The 21,468-nt window shown below is 37.7% G+C and overlaps 2 protein-coding genes across 2 annotated transcripts; both read left to right on the top strand.

Moving 5' to 3' along the window:
• Positions 1–922: 922 nt before the first annotated feature.
• On the top strand, positions 923–2,306 carry LOC127753003 (uncharacterized). Its single transcript, XM_052278456.1, has 2 exons — positions 923–1,199; positions 1,404–2,306. The coding sequence occupies exons 1-2, from the start codon at positions 1,140–1,142 to the stop codon at positions 1,809–1,811; spliced, it is 468 nt and encodes a 155-aa protein (XP_052134416.1). The 5' UTR covers positions 923–1,139; the 3' UTR covers positions 1,812–2,306.
• Positions 2,307–10,940: 8,634 nt separating this feature from the next.
• Positions 10,941–16,252, top strand: LOC127752698 (protein STRUBBELIG-RECEPTOR FAMILY 7-like). Its single transcript, XM_052278098.1, has 16 exons — positions 10,941–11,263; positions 12,156–12,288; positions 12,381–12,452; positions 12,538–12,612; positions 12,735–12,806; positions 12,893–12,964; positions 13,101–13,172; positions 13,248–13,313; positions 13,395–13,460; positions 13,534–13,835; positions 13,926–14,215; positions 14,595–14,866; positions 15,092–15,227; positions 15,409–15,539; positions 15,651–15,807; positions 15,908–16,252. The coding sequence occupies exons 1-16, from the start codon at positions 11,158–11,160 to the stop codon at positions 16,049–16,051; spliced, it is 2,166 nt and encodes a 721-aa protein (XP_052134058.1). The 5' UTR covers positions 10,941–11,157; the 3' UTR covers positions 16,052–16,252.
• Positions 16,253–21,468: the final 5,216 nt, after the last annotated feature.

Raw genomic sequence — 21,468 nt, 5'->3', positions numbered from 1 at the left:
ACATACCAAATCCTAATATTTCTGTATCAATTAATCATTCAAGATTTGGAGGTTTGACTGCATTATACTCACAGAAAAATTTCCATACACAAAATCTCGACGCATTGGTCCATATGGTCATAAGCGACAATGATCTTGTGGCGGCCAATGTCATAGCCTCACAGGCACAATGTTAATCATATTATCATATATGCGTCCAATGCATTAAGCCGTGAAATCTGCAGTGTCACATGCCCCTCTTAACACATGTGCTTGTCTCAACTCCCTTGACAAATCTTCAGTTCAGAACTTGTCTCAAAAGATTCAGTCTGCAACTCTGCATGGCGCACACTTCCATTCATGAACTACAAAGGTACTACTGTCCTCATGCCCTACATACATTGTAGTACTGTCCAAGATGTTTTGTCTCATTGGCCATATGATTTCCAAACCCCAAGTGAAGGATAGACATTTCAGCTTTTTTTTTTGTTTATTTGTTAAATTTAGCTTCTATAATAGAATGTGTTGCTGCAATTTTGTGCTATTGATATTGTACTCCAAAATGAGGTTTAAGTTCAAGCTAGGCCCAAACACTCAAACACCAGCATTGAACACTGTGGGGGACAAAAATACAACCTTCAAATTGTTGATATGACCTACCCCTCCATACCAAACTATAAGGATTTCTTGAGTTTTGCATGATAATTAAGAAATTAGATAGGATTATACAAGGGATGGTTGTGATCTGTTCAGAGACGGAAGTAGATGAAGAAATTAGATGAGAGACGGTTGTGATCAGTTGAGACGAGAGAGTAAGTGGAGAAGTTGCTACTATATTCTTAGATAAAGTACCATAATACAAGTGCAAAGGGTATTTTGTAGCATCCTATTTAATCAGTGCCTTCACCCTACTGCAGCTGCTGTTTTTATGCATCCTGCTGCCTTGGTGCTTTACTATTACCTGCCAACTGCCACTGACAGCGTGAGGCATTGCTTTCTGCAAAAAAAGTACTAAGTGCTAATAGTACATTTTCTGATGCATTGTACCTTGAGCTTTAGGATGTCTCAGAAGTCACATGTAGTCCATGAACTAGAAATTTTCTTCTGATAGCTTGTGAGGGTTTCATTCATCCTCTGCTAGTGATCTTTGGCTGCTGAAGATGAAGAAGAAGAGTTGCCATGGGAGGGCTACTCATGATCCTCAGCATGGTCTTTCCAAGGTGATTCTACTTGATGCTAATGTTTAGATTACAAGAATTCTGCAAGTTTTGCATGGCCTTTTTATTCCCATGTTTTCAGTCTTCCACACTACATCTTGCTTCAAGTTCTGTTCAAATTTGCTGGGAGAATCAACACTGCAAGAGTTAAAAAAATCATGAATATGTCTCAAAATCTAAACCTTGATCCATTGCACTTGTCTTCAGATAGCAGGTGAATCAACAAAGCATCAGCAAGGCAACATTTCAGGTTCCCAAGCTGCTGCTGCTGCGAAGAGCAAGCCATGGAAGAAGAGATACCTGACCTTCCTGTCAAAGTTTCAGAACAAGATGAAGAAGCACAAGAAACCTGACAACATCAAGGCTCATCATACCAGGAGCCACAAAACCCGCAGCATTCTCCTCTCCAGCAGCCAGATCATGGAGGAATGCAGCAACCTTGTCCAGGTGATCCGGCACACCGCCGCCGACTGCTTCGCCGCCGCGGCGACGGCGGTGGCGGCGGCGGTGGACTACGAGGAGGATGATCATCATCAGCCTTACATGCAGCTTGACCAGGTGAACTATGGAGTGATGAAAAGGGAGGCATTTGGCCCTGTTTACCTGGTCACATAGTGGTGATGGCAATTGCATTTCAGTTTGGATGCTGCTCATTTCTGGTTGTGAATGTTCTTGTAATTTTTCTGCATTGCTGTCTTGAGCAACAATGTGATTATTTGATTGAAACTGGCAAGGCATTTCTCAATGCCTTCCAGGATGTGATCCATCTTCCTTGTCTAAAAAAAAAAGAAGAATTTCTCAATGCCTTTTTAAACTGCTTGTTTTCAGTAGTTTTCAGAAAAAAAAAAAAAAAAACAGGATCCTGCTCTGCCATGTAACTCCGAAAGATTGTTTGTGTCAATGAGTAGCATTGTTAAAATCACTTTCCATGGCCTAGTACTTTGTGGAAACTTTAGCAATGAAAAAAAAAGAGAAAGAAGGAATGGAAGAAAGACAGAAATACCGTGCAAATTCTCTGAATTTCTATTGGAAATCCTCTACTCCGTTCTAACATGTTTGAAATACATGAATTTGTCCTCAAGCACAATAACCACCACCGAATGTGTTATGAAAATAGATGCACAACGGAGACACGAATTTTATATGAAAAACCCTTATGGGATTCGTAACAGAATGTACATAGGGATAAACATAAAATTTCAGAAAGTTTAGACAATCCATTTTTTTGTAGTATAATCCCTTTGCATAATAAATTTCCAATTGGTAAGGGTATCATCAGTGGAGATGCATTTCTCGAGGCATCTCCACCATGAATGAAAAGGCCCATTTGATCATATTTTCCCAACCAAATCGGCCCAAATGTTCACGAGGAGTTTGCTGATCCGGGCCAAATTACAGGTCAAAATTTGAATTATCTTTAACTTCAAGACGAATAAATTCTTCTGAAACAACAATTTTTGTGAGAAAAATTGATGATACGAAACAATATATGAAAATGGATTTTGCAAAAATGGAATGTTAGGCTTCTTGTGCTGGCTGACAGCATTTTCAAGCCCACGCGGGTCCGAAAATGATTCTTAAATGATTGGATTTACACCCTTGACTTCTGCTGCCTAAGATTAAGATGATTTGACGGATCATCTGCCAAATTAAACAAGATAGACATGTTTTTTAAGGCCTCTTTCATTGTTGATCCATCATTTATTCTGTTGGAAATAGGATAATAATTAATCCACCAACTGTTTGCAACAGTGGATTTTCAGTAGCAAAACTGACATTATGAATTTATGATGTCCTATAAAAATTCCTACATTTCAACTAGGATTTCAGGTTGGTCTCCAAGTTGATCTGTCCTAGGATAATTTGGATATTAAATTGCAAAAAAAGGAGAAAACTCAATTAATGGAAAAGTAATGCCTTTTGCAGAGAAAATTAGTTATGCTATATTATTATATTCATATGTCAAAACCTTTCTTTTGTCAAACTATACTTGAACTTCCTACTATTAGTTGTAAAAAAAATTAGAGCAATAGCAAATAAATATGAAAAACTGGAAACATAAAAGTGCAAACAAAAGGGGTCAGTGACGATTAAGCACTATAGCTAATTGATGACACCTAATCACATAATTTGCGCATTTAACTACGTGAGCTAAATCAAAAGATGAAATAATGCCACGCACGATGCCACCAGTTGCAACATCATATCGGCCTTGAATTGCAGTCCAACCTAATAATCCCCATGTGTTTAATTAATTGGCTCCTTGCAAGCGTAAATTGTAGATAATCTGTTCGTACAAATCAAGACAGCCAAATCAAAAGGCTTTATGATAAAGACAAGGAATGATTAAAAAGTGACTTGATCTCCCTGACCTGCATGTTCATGTCTCGAATTTTTTTGTAGTAGGTATTCAGTAATATGTGGCACGTGTAAGGAGTTGGTAATCGTAGTTATTTAGTTTGAAGATCTCAGAATTAATGGGGTAATTAAATTGCTGTATGCATAAAAGCACATGGAACCGTTTCCAGAAGATCATAGCAACTTTCTTAGTTTGAAATTATCTATTTTTTTGCAGGAGAACTAAATTATTTATAAGGAAGATATACGATATCTTCCAGAAATTTGATTAGATCGAACAATAAAGAACAGATAATTTTGATACAAAGCAGCAGGAGTACTGCCATTCATTAAAGAACAGATGAATTTGCCAAAGAAGATGCATAAAGGCATATATACATATATTTTGTTTTAGTTTTTCTTTTTAATGCCCAAAAAGATTTGCGCATCATTTCATCCGGGAAACATCAAAGAACAGAGTACAAAACAGTGTGAAATAAGGGGGCATCTCGGAAATAATTTTGCTACTAAATTCACATTTAATTTCTTCTAACTTATTTTTTCAAGAGTAAACGATGAACCACATGCGCTACAAAAAAAATGTTTAGCATAGTTAGTAATCATGTAGTTTGTAAAAGCTTAAAAAAAAGGACCCCGGTGGTTGAAGAGTTTTTCTAAAGTAATGGACCAACCTAGTGATGGTTATTGCTTCACTTGATCTAAACCAAAAGGGAAGACTGAGACGGTTACATACAATTTGTTCTAAAAACAAAAGGTCTCATTTCAAAACATTTTCAGACTCCAAAAATACTTTGCGAATAACAACGATTTGAAGAGACAGGGACATATCAAATGAGAACAAGCTTTAAATTAAAGAGTGGTGTTCCCTTTAATTTTGCTCTACTTACAAGTTTCATTTGGGGATAGACGATGATTCCCTGTCACAAACAGATTTGCTTGCATGCATGGCCTTTCATGAAAGATCAGCTCAATTTGTGATAATGGCATGCAATCAGCTCAGTTTGTGATAATGGCATGCATTGTTCTGTTCTTTTTGTTAATTATACGTGTCAAGTGTTCAATCATCCGATTAATCCTAGCTAGCTTGGGCAATACTTATATTGTGATATGGCACTGATGCTTTTTTTCATGGATTGCCCTTGGTTAGTGGAGTAGGTTGTCTCTTGCCACAAAAGGTACTCATGAGGCTTGGGTTAGGTTGTCCTTGCATTGATGTTAGTTCTAACGTTGCCATCTTTCGCATTAAGGAAGTAACTAGCAAATTGATTGAAGGGCTGAATGATGTTGATTGGTTGAATGAGTTTTTCAAATGAAGAAGCCCGGTTAATTAATGCGGAAAAAAAATTTGAAAGTATATTTTTTTTCACCGGTTTTACAGGAATATATATGTTTCGAAGGAATTGACAGATGTATACGGTCGTCGCAAAGCGGGATGTGAACTAGGGGCGAGTTCGCACGATGACACACAACTTCATGTGGAGAAAAAGGAACTCGCGTGAGGGAGCAACAAGAACGGGCCGCGCCACCGCGAGATCGCCTGAGGGAAGAGTGAACTAGTGTGCGCAGTGGGCCCTGTTTCGCTGTGAATTCGCATCATTGCTATGCGACAACAATATATTTTTATCAGTTCTTTTAAAAAATGTATTATCCTATAAAACTGGTGAATAAAAAGTATATTTTCAAGAAAATTTGACTGCATCGTCCTCATAGAATTGATCTAGCTAAGTTGTATGGTCTTCACAAAATACTATAGGGTTAAAAACCTTTTTTAAAAAAGGACAATATGTGCTCATTTGCTTTATACTATATATTGCCTTCTCAATAATAAATTGCACATAGTTTAAACCATTAATAATATTGTTTTCTATTTGGCCTCGACCGGTTACTAACTTTAGTGGTCGCTCCTTAAATATAACTTTGACCACTACTAATTTATATTTCTATTATGCTTATGAATATAGTAAACTAAGAAAAAATATTTTGAAAAATTATTCACATTATTTTTATGTGTCTGATCTCAATAATTGCAGAGATATTACAGGTAAAGAATTGAATAATTTGGTTGCACTTTAAAATTAAACATGTCACCTATTTCTAACTAGAATAAATATATACTCAATATTTTTAAGGACAGAAACAAATGTCTTTGAGTAGATAATTTGAGTCAGCTAGCAAAAACAAAATATTTGAGTCAGCTAGCAAAAGCAAAATAGCATTAGCCCACAAAACTCTTAGGTGATCTAATCATTTATACTGATAACTATGTCATATTTGGCATTTTCTTCTTCTTTTGTTTGCTCTCATGTTGATTGCAAGTGAAGTGATGTAGGAACCTATAGTGGTGGGGTTATATTTCCTATATATATGATCATGTTTCTTTCATGTATAAACTCCGATTCATAATATAATCGATAGCACATAAAGTAAATCAATCTGTTTTTTTAATAAGAATTCTTCAGGTTTTCCTTTCCTTCTTCCGCTAATATTTTTTTCTCCACTATTTGCAATTGAATATTTTCATTTTGCCACCATTCTAACCTTCATGCAGATGCTGCTCCCACGATTAAAAGGTGGCTGAAAAGGAAAGGACAAAAATTGAATGAACAAAAATAAATCAAAATGAATTATCTCGCCAACAATGTGCCCGTAGCTTAGCTAGTGCCGTACCTACTTGTCGTGTTGCTAGGTGATATACTATGGAGACAGGTGAAGTGGGAATGAGGCAACATCAGCACACTTTATTGGAACATTAACCTTGATTTTTAATGTCATGGTTATGCTAACATAGAGGGGATCACTGTACTAACCATGTTTTTAAAATATCATTGATTACAGTAGTGGGAACTACTCCTACTAGGAACTAAATTTCTCTCCTTAAAACCAAGCAATGTTAATATTGTTTGGAGGACTTTTGCTGTACAATATTGTACAATATGTTATATATTGCAAGTATAAATAAGATTGTGTTGAGAAGTTCTTACAAAATAAAATAATCATCTTTAGTTATTTCGTGTTATATCTTAACTTGGATAGTAATCCTAATTGCTCGTGTGCCAGATCGGATTACTTACCAGATACGTTTAAATAGATGGCACAATCAAATCCCCCTGATCGAATATATAAAGTCATCAAACACATTAAAGCATTAATCCGTGCTGGATAGTTAAGAGTGGGAGAGATTATCTAGCATAGAGAAAAAACTATTTTACCCTCATTTTAATTTTATACTGCAGTCGATTTAAGTGAGTAGGCAAATCACAATCTACACCCTTAAATTGTTTATACTAGCAATATATACTGTCAGTATATTATACCATAAAATTTGTCTTTACGCTCTCTAATTTTTATTCATCAAGTATGACATAGTATTAGGGTAGTCAAAAGAGTTAATACTGATATAGTTTCACATAATTTTTGGGTGTGTCATAATAATAAGTGGTACACTATTAATAATTAGTTCTCTACAGGTGGTTGAATAGCTGAGCCAACCAGGCTAGCTTATTGAGATGCCATAACATGTAGCAGGTGGCTTGCGTTATTACTAGTGTTCAAGGATTCATGTACGACCGTCTAATCATGTATTCGTTCAAGCTTTAAAATGATTTTGAGGTTGATATATGTACTATCGTCGTTAACCGGTACTAATCAACAAATTTATTATACCCAACGGCGAAAGTGTCTGTTCTTGGCAGCTTATTTTAGTGGTTTTAGGAAAACGAATATATGAGAGAGTCTAATTAGATCAGGGGAAAAAAACTTACCATATTGTATTTCTTTTCTTCCAAAAATATTATGAGAGAACATGTCATAACAGATCGGTTTTCAATAATATATAATCACTGGATTCGCAAGATATATTGACGCAAGACAGTGAAGAAGAAAACCTAGAGAGATTAATTAGTTCCTGATCGAGTGTATATATAGGGACCGCATCACATCGTGTAGACGGTCAATGACAAGGTACACTCTACCCTTATTGATCAGTCCGTGAGTTCGTACGACTCTTGTTTTCACTCGTTGGTCCTTTCCTGTCGCGAGCGTATTTAATTTCTCTTTCTAGCAAATTTGCATCTCAGGCTAAGTATTTCTTTTAAGATAATGAAATTGAATCCAGCCTTTATTTCAAAGAAATTGCAGCCAGTTAATGCATAATTATATCAAAGAGAGCAAACATTTGGCCTACCCATAAAAAAACGACTAACAAGCACCAACACTTTAAGGAGAAAACAACTATTGAAGTTTATTTGTATATCTTCAGTCGAAATTGATGGATCGGAAATCTGCATGATCGAAACATCAAGTTTCAGCTTGCAGTATATACTAGCTCATTGTTCTCTGCATACTTTAAAGCAGTGTTCAAAATCGGAGCTGGTACGTTGCCTTAAAAAATACCTACATATAAGATTCATTTGGAGATTTATCAAATACCACCTCATTCGTAATCAACCAAATGTTTCAACATAAAGCATATGCTCTAAAAATTAAGTGTCTCGGTTCTTGAATCAATACCACTAAGTCAATTTCCGGCTACATTAGAAATATTATTAGGAGGTTTTAGTCCAAAAAGAAATATAAACTAATCTCAGAAAGAAATTTCGTAATATGACAATTTTCTTTTGTATTATAACCATAATTTTATTTTGTACTAGTAGAGTACAAGTCAATATTTTCACTTTCGACTAGGGAACATAGCTTTTGTTCTAGTCTGAGTTCTTTTGAGCAACTCTAAACGGTAACATTTGATATTTTAGCATGTTTTAAATGTTTTCCTTTTAAAAAAATTCTATGTAAAAGTTTTTTAAAAATCAAGTAAATCAATTTTAAAATTTTTACTACTTAATACTCAACTAATCATATCTGTAGATTAGTTTGTTTCTATTTGTAGATATTTATTTCTATATATTAGTGTTAGATAGCAGTATTATTCTCTTAGTTAACAATATTGGCTATGACAGTTTTTTCTTCCGTGATGAACTATTGGCACCCATCCTCCGTTTTTTTCATGGACCAAGGAGAAAGGGGATCAACAGGAAGAGGATTGTATCATTATGGTTAAAGCGCATATGTCAACCCTCTTCAAATATCAAACATGGATTCTTGCCATGCTAATAGCTCATCTTGTTCCGGGTGGGGATAAAAATCAAAACCTAAATAGCCATGTTGAACGGGGTCTAATTAAGTCCTTTCTCATCTCTTCACTGTCTTCTCCTCTCTCACTGCAGCCGCTATATCCATATCTTGCTTGTTGCTTATCGTCCCATGGTGTCTAGATGCAACAACAACTCGATGAAGTAGAGGAAACTCATGGTGAGCAAGTGAGCTCCATATATGTGTTCAAATTGTTAAACTCTATCTGCCTCGTCGCCAATGGTTGCCTCCCCTTTCTTGACATGTGTTGTCTTGTTTTTCTTAGAGAGCGTTGTCTTGTTTCTCTTAACGCCTTGCAGCAGCAACCCTTTACGATTCACGTCTCATAGCAGTAGTAGGTTCACGTATGCCGGTGATTATATCGCAGGCAATGCCCTAGCCAACTGCTGGACAAATTTATACTACACACGTTGAATACAAATTTGAACAAAATACATGCTAACTTAACGCATGTTTGTGTTTTTTTCCCATCAAGATAAGATCATATATGGTACTACACAACTGTTGACAAATTGAAGCATCTTAGGGTGGTGGGTTTAATGCATAAAGAACTCATGGTTGAATATAATTTCACTACTAGTATTGGATCCAATATTTCGTCTCACCATTACTTTAGTTGTGGTCAAAATTAATACATGAGTTAAAATCTTCCAAACGATAATTCCCTTAACATATCAAATCCCCCTCCCCAAAAGGTAGTATCAAATTATGAATGGCTTGTATATCTCTTAAAATGGGGAAAACAATATATAAATGATGTCTTTTTTTATCGGTATATCATTATAGTTTAAACTCTAGCGCCAACAATATATACAACAATATATATCATTATAGTTATCTTAAGGCTCTAACTTGTGTTAGGGACATATATTTATGGTGTATACATGCGGAGACATTGTTTCGCGGAATAAGCGAAACGACATATTTGCAAATGAAAAATAATTTGTGAATAAAACTTTTATATACATGTTCTTAACGATTTAAAAGCAAAGGCTAAAAAATAAACTTCGTTGAAAAAACCTCAAAACCAGCTCTAAATTTAAGGTTAAAAATTCAAATTTTATCTGATAAGTATAAACATAAACGAAAAGATGAATCCCATGGTACGTGCGTGTGGTGGTTCGTGTGCATGTGAATGTGGGTTATTTGGGAACCATTCTTCACTGGAGGGCCCACTGGTCAGTGACCAGGATACATTACACAACCGTTAACAACAGGCAGGCATGTGTTATTTTCTATGGGGGTTAGTTGGCTGACAGGAAAATCTGAACTGTATGATAAAGGTTTATGTCCGTGTGATTATGCTCTGTCCAAAGCTTGATTAGACCTGCAACAACCAACAAGTAATATAGGAGAGCAGATTGAAAATTCCTTTATACTCAAACGGTTGAATGCTGCCAGGGAAGGTTCCATGAGGGCCTCATGTCAAGTGGCCGTTTAGGTCAGTTGATTATCCTATTAAGGATCATGGGATGATTGATGGTTTTATGTTTTAATTAGACCAGATGGGTCCTCTTGTGGAAAGAGTAATTACATGAAGGGTCAAAATAATCAAATGTGATGGCACCATTGCATATGTATTTTAGGTCGCCTTTATAATCGAAAATTTTTAAATGTATCCTATAGAAATTAAAAATAACTTTATATAAAGTTGTCAAGTAATATCACATTTCAAATATTTCATTAGCAATTTAGCACAAGTTACATATTATTCATAAATACTTATAATAAATACTAATTGTTGTAAGTACATACATTGTTGAACACCTACTCGGTAAATATATGTGAGTATGCTTTCTTAACACTCATTCGAAGAGATATGTACATCAAACATAAATTGCTAAGTTTAATAAAAAATCAATTTTATTTTCTCACTAGATTACTTTTATCCTCAAAATTGACTTTTTTATGCTAATTTTCCCTCTAATTACTTGTGAAAAGCACTCACTCAAGTCTCCACGGCATTTCCTACTTCCTATATTTCCTTTTTTATTGTTAAGTAGAATATTCTTGACTCGATCGGTGAGCTTCACATGCAACCGCTGAAGCAGGTTGGTGAGCCGATCTGGACCGTTGGATCGTCATCGAACGGTCGAGATCCTCACGGCCCCACCAACCGCAGCCTCGGGTGCTCTCTCTCTCTCTCTCGCCTCGGCTGCAGCGCCCCGTTGCCGCAGCTGCTGCTCCCTCTGCTGCTTCCCATTTTAATTTAATTTATACAGCAAAAGAATTCATGAGCACGCAGGTGTAAACAGTGAAAAAAAATCCAACAAAAATCGCAGCGGAAGCTGTAGGGGGGAGAAAATAATGGCGTGAGAAATCAGCCCCAACCGAAGAAAAAGGCGGAATTTTTTAGCCAAGAAAGCAGCTTTTCTTCATCTTCCTCCCCACTCTCTCTTGTTCCTATAAGGAGAGGAGAGAAGGAGAGAGAGGAGGAGGTGGTGGAGGAGGAGCAATGGCGGCCTGGGCAAGGGCATGGCCGCTCGTCTTCCTCGCCTTGTGCTGCTGTTCTTGGACACAGCGGCGAATCTTGGTTGCTGCGACCACTGACGCCAATGATGGTGAGCTGCTGGGGAAAAGGAAAAAAAGAAGAAGAAAATCTCTGTTTGGGTTGGGTTCTCATTGTTTGCTTGCTTGTGCTTGTGCTTTTCTTTTTTGTTTTCTTGCTTTTGAGGTTCTTGATTCCTTTGTTCTGGACCGCCATGGATTTTTGGTCGGGAGAAGGCGAGATTTTGTCTTTGCAGCATTGGGACCATGGGGGGTGTCTTTGCTGGTTCCTGCTTTGAATGCCTGTACCCACATCTTTGGTGGCGTTTGTTTCTGCTGAGCTGGAGATTTTGTGAATGCTTGTTCGTCTCTTTCTTTTGCTGATGTTTATTGCTCTGAGTTGTTAAGCTAAATCTTGTTTTGTTGGATCACATGATGTGGTTTTTCGGTAGATTTGGGAGGAATGAGGATTTTGAGCAGCTTTCTCTTGCCCCAAATCTTTCAGCAGCTGTCAGCACAGTCCAGACACCTTTGCTGGTTGATTTGATCATTGATGGGGATTCTGAGCTAGGGTTTGCATTGGGATCTTTGGGAAACTCTGCATCTATGCACCTGGAGTGTGTTGTTCATTCTGTTTGATGATTGTAGGGGAGAAGTTTTAGTTTCAGGGGAGATAAATGAGTTAATGACCATTGTAGGAGCATTCAATCATTTGTAAAGTATACCAGAACCAACAAAATTGCCCAAGATGGATCCGTGACATCATTGCTCATCCAAAGTAGATTCAGTTTAGTAGCTATTTGCATCTGTGATCCATTTCATTGGTCCTGATATCATGTGAATCTCTAGGTGCGACTGGTCCAACTTTCCGTTATAAGTAATCATGTATTCATGTTAACTGAAAATTTGTCTGGCGATATTCCACACCTATTGACTTGAAGTAATTCTTTACTTTTTATTATGCAGTTACTGTCCTCAATGCGCTATTCACCAGCCTCAATTCGCCGGGGCAGCTGCGCGGTTGGCAGGTGAATGGCGGTGACCCGTGTGGCGCCTCATGGCAGGGCATCACCTGCTCCGGATCATCAGTCACAGTAATGTGGGTAGTGTGGTTGCATAATTCAATGTTCTTGCTTGTGAGCCCAATTTATTGTTTTCTCTGATGTGTTTTTCTCTTCCTGATTCTACTAGTAAATTGCCGAGCTTGGGGCTTTCGGGGAATCTGGCCTACAATATGAACACCATGGAGTCCCTAGTTGAGCTGTGAGTTTGGATAATGGAATTTTTGGAGTAGTTCTTTCTGTTTGGGAGTTCACTTGGTGATTAACTTGATCATAATTCCATGCAGTGACATGAGCCAAAATAATCTTGGGGGTGGCCAAAATATTCAATACAATCTTCCAAATAAGAAGCTTGAGAGGCTGTAAGTTCCTCAGATGTTGCCATTTTATAATCTATTTTAGGGAAAAAAATTGTACTGACACATACTATCTAATTGTTCTTTGTTATTTATGGCGATAATTTAAGTGAATTTTTTATTTGCAGCAATCTTGCTGGGAACCAGTTTGCTGGAAATGTGCCATACTCAATTTCCACAATGCCTAAACTTAAGTATCTGTGAGTACCTTTTGACCCAAATACAAATTTGCCTTGAAATTCATATTGTACTCTATGGGTTAATTGGATTTTCTTTGTGAATACAGAAACCTTAATCATAACCAATTACAAGGAAATATGACAGATGTCTTTTCCAACCTTCCAAGTTTATCAACACTGTGAGTACTCTTACTTAAAACAAGTATTCTAGGTTGATCTCAATGTGCACACAAAATTCTTCTAACTTCTCTGTTTGCATTTCTTACAAGTCACGATGTATCTTTGCTCTTACTATATTTCTGTACATTGCTACAGTGATCTCTCCTTCAATTCTCTTACTGGTGATCTCCCACAAAGTTTCACTTCTCTGTCAAGCCTGAAAACTTTGTAAGAAGGAACTTTGAATAATATAATAAATTTATAAGTTCTCTTATACCTATAACCTATGTTCTATCTTACCAGGTATCTGCAGAACAACCAATTTACTGGATCAATCAATGTCCTTGCTAATCTTCCCCTGGATAATTTGTAAGCAAATCATTTTGAAGGTATAAATCGGTTATATCACACAATATTGTATTAAGTCCAGTTTTTCCTCCTTTATTGCAGAAATGTGGGAAACAACCGTTTTACTGGTTGGATTCCTAATGAGCTAAAGAAAATAAATAGTCTTCAGTAAGTATTGCTTATGTCTTAGTTCCCTAATGTTTTGGATGGCTGCATCTTGAACTAATGTTATGTTCAACAGAACCGATGGCAATTCTTGGAGCACAGGTCCGGCACCACCACCACCACCATTCACAGCACCTCCACCATCACGCAACCGTAAAAAAAGCCCAGGCAGACACTCCAATGGCAGTGGTAGCTCATCAAGTTCTGGTGGAAATTCAGGGTTACGTGCTGGAGCTATAGCAGGAATTATCGTAGCTCTACTGGTCATTGGAGCAGCTGTAGCATTCTTCTTGATAAAGAGAAAACGCAAAGGTACAAGGCAAGAACATGTTGAACAGCGACAGCCTTTCAATTCATACCCTTCCAATGAAGTTAAAGGTCAGTGTTTGAGTGTTGTAGTGTTTGATATACCATGATTGACACTTTAGTTTTGTAAGTTATAATGTATGCATGGTTCTACAAATGCAGATGTGAAGCCTATACCAGAATCCACCAAGATAGAGGTGGAGCCTTTGCCTTCCCCTGTGGCCGTTAGTCTAAAACCACCTCCTAAGATTGAGCGCAACCAGTCATTTGATGACGATGATGATGACTTTTCAAACAAGCCTGTTGCAAAGAAAAGTAATTCAGCATCAGTAAAAGCAACAGTTTATTCAGTTGCAGACCTACAGATGGCAACAGATAGTTTCAACATGGACAATCTTGTTGGAGAGGGTACTTTTGGACGTGTTTACAGGGCACAATTCAGTGATGGAAAGGTACGCATGATTGCACTTGCCATTTGCTTGAGAGAATAGCAAAAGATATCTTACTGTGCAGTTTTTAAAACTGTGCTGTAAATTTGATTTTAGAGTAACTTTTCCTACATAAATGCACCTAAGCAATCTTAGAGGCAGAAGCAATACATTCATACATGGTTTCCATTTCTTCCTAGCAATAGTGACAAAACTTCATTCATTTATAGTACAATATGTAAATGAAAATATTGAGTTGATTGCTTTCTTACCAATTCAGATTTCCACCATCATATATTTGTTCTGCCTTGGAAGTTACCAAGTGTTTCACACTTGGATATACAAAGACAGTTCATTTCTTCACATGATCAATGTGGCTTACATTTCTCCTTATATGAATCAGGTATTAGCTGTCAAGAAACTAAACAGTACTGTGTTGCCAAGCCAATCTTCAGACGATTTCTTTGACTTGGTGTCAAACATTTCAAAGTTGCACCATCCCAATCTCAATGAGCTTGTGGGCTATTGCATGGAGCATGGACAGCACTTGCTAGTTTATGATTTCCACAGAAATGGTTCGCTGCATGATATGCTTCACCTCCCAGATGAATATAGCAAACCACTCAGCTGGAATTCTCGTGTTAAGATTGCGTTAGGTTCTGCACGGGCACTAGAGTAAGTGAAAACTAAGATCTCTCTCCCTATCTGTTGGATACTTTTCAAATAAATTATTGTCTTTTTTCCAACTTAATGACTTGTGAAAATTGATCTGACTTGCCATTATAATAGAATGGAATGTGATAGGTAAATAACGAGTATATGCACAAATCACTTGTAAATTCTCTTAATTGCATGGAATTCTGTCAACACCTAATCACCTTTCCTGTTAACTTTCTGTAGGTATCTTCATGAAATTTGTTCTCCTTCTATTATCCACAAGAACTTCAAGTCATCTAATATCTTGCTGGACACCGAGTTCAATCCTCATGTTTCTGATGCTGGACTTGCCAGCAATGTTCCTGATTCTGAATTCCAGGTAAAACTCAAATCATTTTGCTCCAACAAACATATATATTTTCAATTGTAAAGAAATTTATGGTCTTACTTAAAAAAGGAAACTTAAGTTCTGAATGGATTGGTTCTTTTCTTGAGTATCCAAGATGTTACACAACATATGGCTTACCATATTTTTCATGTTTCCAAATAAATCTCAATAGGCTTCAGATCAGGGTTCTGGATATAGTGCCCCTGAAGTTGACATGACTGGGCAGTATACCCTCAAGAGTGATGTTTATAGCTTTGGAGTTGTCATGCTGGAGCTCTTGACAGGCCGCAAACCATTTGACAGGTATTCCTATTTTTCTCTGATTCTGCATCCCTGAATTGTTTATGCCTACATTTGATGATTCCTAATTTCTTAGTCCTGACCCCTGACTGTTGTGTCAAACTATCGTCGCAGCGCTAGACTCCGGACAGAGCAGTCACTTGTCCGGTGGGCAACGCCCCAGCTGCATGACATCGATGCGTTGGACCGGATGGTCGACCCAGCGCTCAAGGGCCTGTACCCTGCCAAATCCCTGTCCCGTTTCGCAGACGTCATTGCACTGTGTGTCCAGGTATATAACCTTCACTCCTGGTACAATGCAGTTTGCCAGCATATTCATAACTGAACACCAAGAATCTGAATTATACCAACCAAAACCTTCACTATTTCAGCCTGAGCCGGAGTTCAGACCGCCGATGTCTGAGGTGGTGCAAGCACTGGTCCGCCTTGTTCAGAGGGCCAACATGACTAGGAGAATGATCGACGGCGAAGAGGGTTCTCGAAGACCAGATGACCAGGACCAGGAGTTCGTGTAACATGTTGAGACATAGATCTTGTGTTGAACCTGCATCCTATCTCTCTGGTGACTGTAATATGTTTGGTTCCTAGAACCTGATGCAGATGGGGAAAGGGGAAAAATGGAGGGGGAAATACTGAACTTTCAACTCATCAGTACATATTCACAGGTTTTGTCTCGTATAATGAAATTACAAGTTTGGCTGCTTCATGCCTAATGATATCAGCTTGCTCATATCTGAAGCTAGTTGCAGTGATATCGATCAAATTTACAGTCTGGTAGATTCTTAAAAGTTTACATACTAAAATTAGTTGCATGATATATACTATTTTCTTTGTAAAAAAAAGCAACAGTTGAATATACTCTTGTAAACATAATTTCTTTACAGAAAGTTTTCCATATGCTATACTACTATAATTGATTGAGAAGCATTCGGGCTAGATAACGCCAATTGGCAAAAGGTATGCATCAAATAAGGCCTCTTTGGAACATAGGAATTCTATGGAAACGAAATAAGTGTCGAGAAACCACTACGGCTGAGTTCTTTTCCCAACCCACTTCTCTCGTGTTTTGCACGCACGTTTTTTAAAAAAATCATATTGATCCTTTTTTTAAAAAAAAACAGTTAATACTTCATCAATCACGCGCTAATAAACCACTCCGTTTTCCGTGCTAGGAGATGGGTTTCCAATCCATACCAACAAACACATCCAAAATCTTTGGAACACAGGAATTCTATGGAAAGAAATAAGTTTCAAGAAACCACTACAAAGTTTCCTCGAGGCTGTGGACTTCCATCTTTTGATGTCGCTAGTTTTTTCCTCTCATTTTGCTTGTTTGTTTACAGTTTGATTGTCTAACAATGTAATTGATGAAAACCTATCGTCAATTTAGCAAAACATCTGAGCTAGGAACAGGAATGGGTACCCATTGCCCATCACTTCAACTAGAACTACACTATCTTTTTTACTAGTTCTTTTTCTTCTTTACTGAAGGTCTTTGCCAAGTTCTAATATATTGACGTGCAATCCTTTTACGCGTTCGCGAAAAAAAATAGTCTTTGCCTACTTTTAAGTCCGGTAAAAAAAGATGAGGCAATGGGTAATTGTTAGGTGTTTGAATCTCCTAAATATGAAGATAAAGATTAACATTAAGTATTTCAGCAAAATGAGGTAGTAATAACGTGTGATTAATTGAGTTTTAATTATTCAAACTTGAAAATGGATTAATCTGATATTTTAGAACAATTTTCATATAGAAAGTTTTCGCACGAAACATACTGTTTAGCAGTTTACAAAGCATGCCACGAAAATCCGAAACTTTATCCACTCCTTGTAGTGGAAATGAACAGGACAGGTCTTTCATTCCTAATCTGAACCTGATAATTCCTGCATGGATGATACTTCCTCCGTTTCACAATGTAAGACTTTCTAGTATTGCCCACATTCATTTAGATGTTAATGAATATAGATATATATATTAGATTAATTAACATCTATATGTATGTGGGCAATGCTAGAAAGTCTTACATTGTGAAACGGAGAGAGTACTAACCAAAGCTGGTTAAACACAAGACAATTTGGAGGAGATGGCATGCTCACATGTTAGCATATAGCAAACTATTCACACCCTTGTGATGCATATAAACACACAAAGTATGCAGTATGAAAAATGAAAAATTGTGTGAGTCCTTCATGCATAATTTTGAATTTTGTTGTGTCTATATAAATAGGCACATTACACTGTTTCCTGGTTATACTGATCGTGATTAACGTTGCCTATCATGGAGAGAATAATAATATAAGAATCGAAGCCTACTCTACTAGGGATGAAAACGAAGCAGATAGTTTCCGTCCGCTCCGGAGAAAAATCGAATACGGATACCTCTCGGATTGGATAATTCTCAGATAGTTCGGATACGAATACGGATATTTCCTCCCGGATACGAACACGAATATGGTATCGGGGTTTACGTCGAATGCGGATAATAATTTGGATATCTGGTGAACAGTGCTATTCGGATATCCGCAGAAACCATGAGACACACCCCATTTCTTTATAACTCTATGACCTTCAATATACCTTTTTAGGTTTTAATAGTAGTTCATCTTTTAACACTAGTTCACACTATTAATATTATTTAAATTTTTAAAATATTTATAAATTATACTACATTTTATATAAAATGAGCTAATTATATATGTTGATATTTGTTTCTATTAGAAGTTGACTTGGTTTTCGTGTTCTGAGAAAAAAATTGTTTCCGTATTTGTGTCCGATCATATTCGATTCTTATTCCTATTTGAGATAATCCATATTTGTTTCCGTATTCAAGCTATCTGTATTCGTTTCCGTATCCGGCAAAAAATATGAAAACAAATATGGTATGAGCATTATCCACTTCGTTTTCATCCCTATGCCCTACTAACTTTCGTTATGAGGTTTTGGAGCAAACCAATATTTTGATGATGAATAAATGAAAGATAAATTTATTGTACATTTCTTACCATAATCCATTGATATTGTATTAGGATTAATATGTTGAAGTAAAAGATCTTTACATATTGGGACAAACTAGAGATATTAAGGAACACCATCCATAGAACTATACGAAGAATAATATGATCGTGAAGAGTTGTTGATTTCTACGAAGATACTTTAAGGAACACCATCTATAGAACTATACGAATAACATGATTGTGGAGAGTTGTTGATTTCTATGAAGACATTTTAATGCAAACGATATCCACAAAATATGGGGATAACATGAGCATGGAGAGTTGCAGATTTCTACGAAGACATTTTAAAACGAACAAATATAGGATTAAGCTACTAAGAAGACATTTTGAAAAAAAAAAGTATGATCCACAAAATATAGGGATAATATGAGCGTGGAGAGTTACAAATTGTAAGAAAAAAATGAGATCAAAATATAGGGATAATATGAGTAGGAAGAGTTGTAGATTTTTATAAAAAAATGAGATCAAAATATAGGGATAAAATGAGAGCGGAGAGTTGGACACTTTGAAAATAAAAAAACATGATTCTATAAAAAAAATGGGATAACATACATATTTGTATATAAAAAAAGATAACATGGGATAATATGCATATTTCTATTAAAAAATGGAATCAACCTAAGAGGAATTAGGTTTAGTTTTAATTGTGGAATCGGTAAATATCATTGAGTAAAAGTTTTACCACTGCAATCAAATTCTTGGTTGTTCATATTGTTCACCAAGTATCCAAATCTAATATAACTAGGTGATACCCCGCGCTTTGCTGCGGTATTCATGGATGATTAATGTTAAATATTGTTAAAATGATAAAAGTTGAAATGTTGAGAAAATAATGTGAGGAAGATAATTTGACATACACTTGTTGATCTCTATAATATAATATTGTAGATGATGTGTCATGCTTGCATAGATTTTAAATAGGCTATAATAGTAATTTCTAGTGAGTGAATATGTGGCATGCTTGCATGGAATTTAAATGGGCTAGAATAGTAATTGCTAGTGAGTGATGATGTGGCATGCTTGCATGTTGAGCTTTAGTTTCTAATACTTCCTTCGTTTCACAATGTAAGTCATTCTAGCATTTTCCACATTCATATTGATGTTAATGAATCTAAATAGATATATATGTCTAGATTCATTAACAACAATATGAATGTGGGAAATGCTAGAATGACTTATATTATGAAACGGAGGAAGTAATTGTTAGTGGGTACCAACTATATAGAAAGTATAGATGTGTGATATCGTTTTCATCTTTTTGTCTTGCTCCCCAGCGTCGTTCAGTTTTGCTGACTAATTAGATTGTCTATCTTGCTTTTCCTAGAGCCGGACAGATCAAATGATTTTTTCCCTCTTATATGTTTGCAGAATTGCATGTGTAATATGAGGGGAGAGGATTGATGCGCTCTAGTTTCCTATAGTAATAAATATGAAGGTTGGTGTGGTTATGTTAGATTGTTTGATTCAGTGATCTTCTTTAGAACAGGTACAGTTCTTAGTAAGAGTACATTTATCTTATTTGGAAGACTCTTCCAGTTCCGTTGATGCATAATGTTTTTATAATGAGAAATCCTTTGTTTTTTTTCCCATCCCTGCTTAGTTCTACAAATTGCCATTGACTTCGTCGAGTTCTACAGTATAGTGTTGTACTATGTCACACCCTAAAAATCCTAAATATATAAATTGTTGTTTAATTGGAATTATTAGAAATGATTTTAAAAGCCTAGAAGAGAAGATCTAATTTTAAATAATAAATTCCAATATAAAATGGGGCCAGATAAAATTTCATTAAATACTTTGCTTAATTCTATAATTCCTAGATTTTTCTGGGATTTATTTGAGCTAAGGAAGTATTTTTAATAAATGGAATTGCATTTCATGAATAATTTAAATTGGAAAAAAGTTTTAAAAAGTCTCTTTTGGCTTTGGGCCGAAAGTCGGCCCAAAACCTTCTCTCTCTCTCTGGCCCAAGCCGGCCCAGTCCGCAGCCGAGCCGCCGCTCGCGCGCGCGCTCCCGCTCGCTGACAGGTGGGGCCCACCTGTCAGGTCTTCGTCTTCCTCGCGCCGCCGCCGCCCGAAACCCTAGCGTCGCGCCGCCACCGTCTCCTTCCAAATCCGGCCGATCCTTTCCGTTTCCGATGAAATCGATAGAGGGGAAATGATCTTCTCGATCTCCTCTATCTTTTCTCTTTTGGAATCATCGGCTAAAATCGTTTGGAAATTCGTGGGTTCGAGGTCGAATCGGATCGGTCTCTCTCCTCCGAACCCTAGACTTTCCTTCGCGTCGCCGGCCGCCGTGGGCCTTCGCCGCCGTGTCCTTGCCCCTTTAAAAGGATCCCCGGTGTCTCCGCTACCCGTCGCCACCCTCGCCTTCGCCTCTCGTCGCCGGTAGAGCTCTAGCACCGTGTAGCTTAGCGCCGCCGTCGCCGCCGTCGCTCCAGCCGTGCGCCGCCGTCGCTCCGATCGTCGCCGTCGCTCGGGAAGGCCGCCGTCGTGGTCGCCGTCGCGTCGCCGTCCTCGTCCGCCACTCCGCCGTCGCTGTCGACCGCCGGAACATCGTCGCCGTCGTCAAGCCGGAGGTCGCCGCCGCTTCTTCTTCGCCGCTGTCGCCGTCCGTTGTTCTTCCGCCGCTTCTTTGGTCACCGATGAGTTCGCCGTGCCGTCTGCTACCCGTAGGTGCTCTCCGTTCGCGCCGCCGCGCCGTCGTTCGCCGGCGAGCTCGCGCGGTTCGGTCGCCGCCGGAGGTGACGTCACCGCTGACGCCATCGGTGCCGACCGCCGTGGTCTGGCTGTGGACCGATCGATCTCGGCCGTTCGTTTTGGATGGATCGATCTCGGCCGTCCGTTCCCGTGAACCGTCGCCGTGCACCCGGTCCACCGCTAACCCTAGCCGCTGACGCAATAAATCCTCTTTTCC

The sequence above is a fragment of the Oryza glaberrima genome, chromosome 10, assembly GCF_000147395.1.
Source record: "Oryza glaberrima chromosome 10, OglaRS2, whole genome shotgun sequence".
Classification (NCBI taxonomy): domain Eukaryota; kingdom Viridiplantae; phylum Streptophyta; class Magnoliopsida; order Poales; family Poaceae; genus Oryza; species Oryza glaberrima.
The sequence above is the reverse complement of the archived record's forward strand: the minus strand, read 5'-3'. Positions and strand labels throughout refer to the sequence as shown.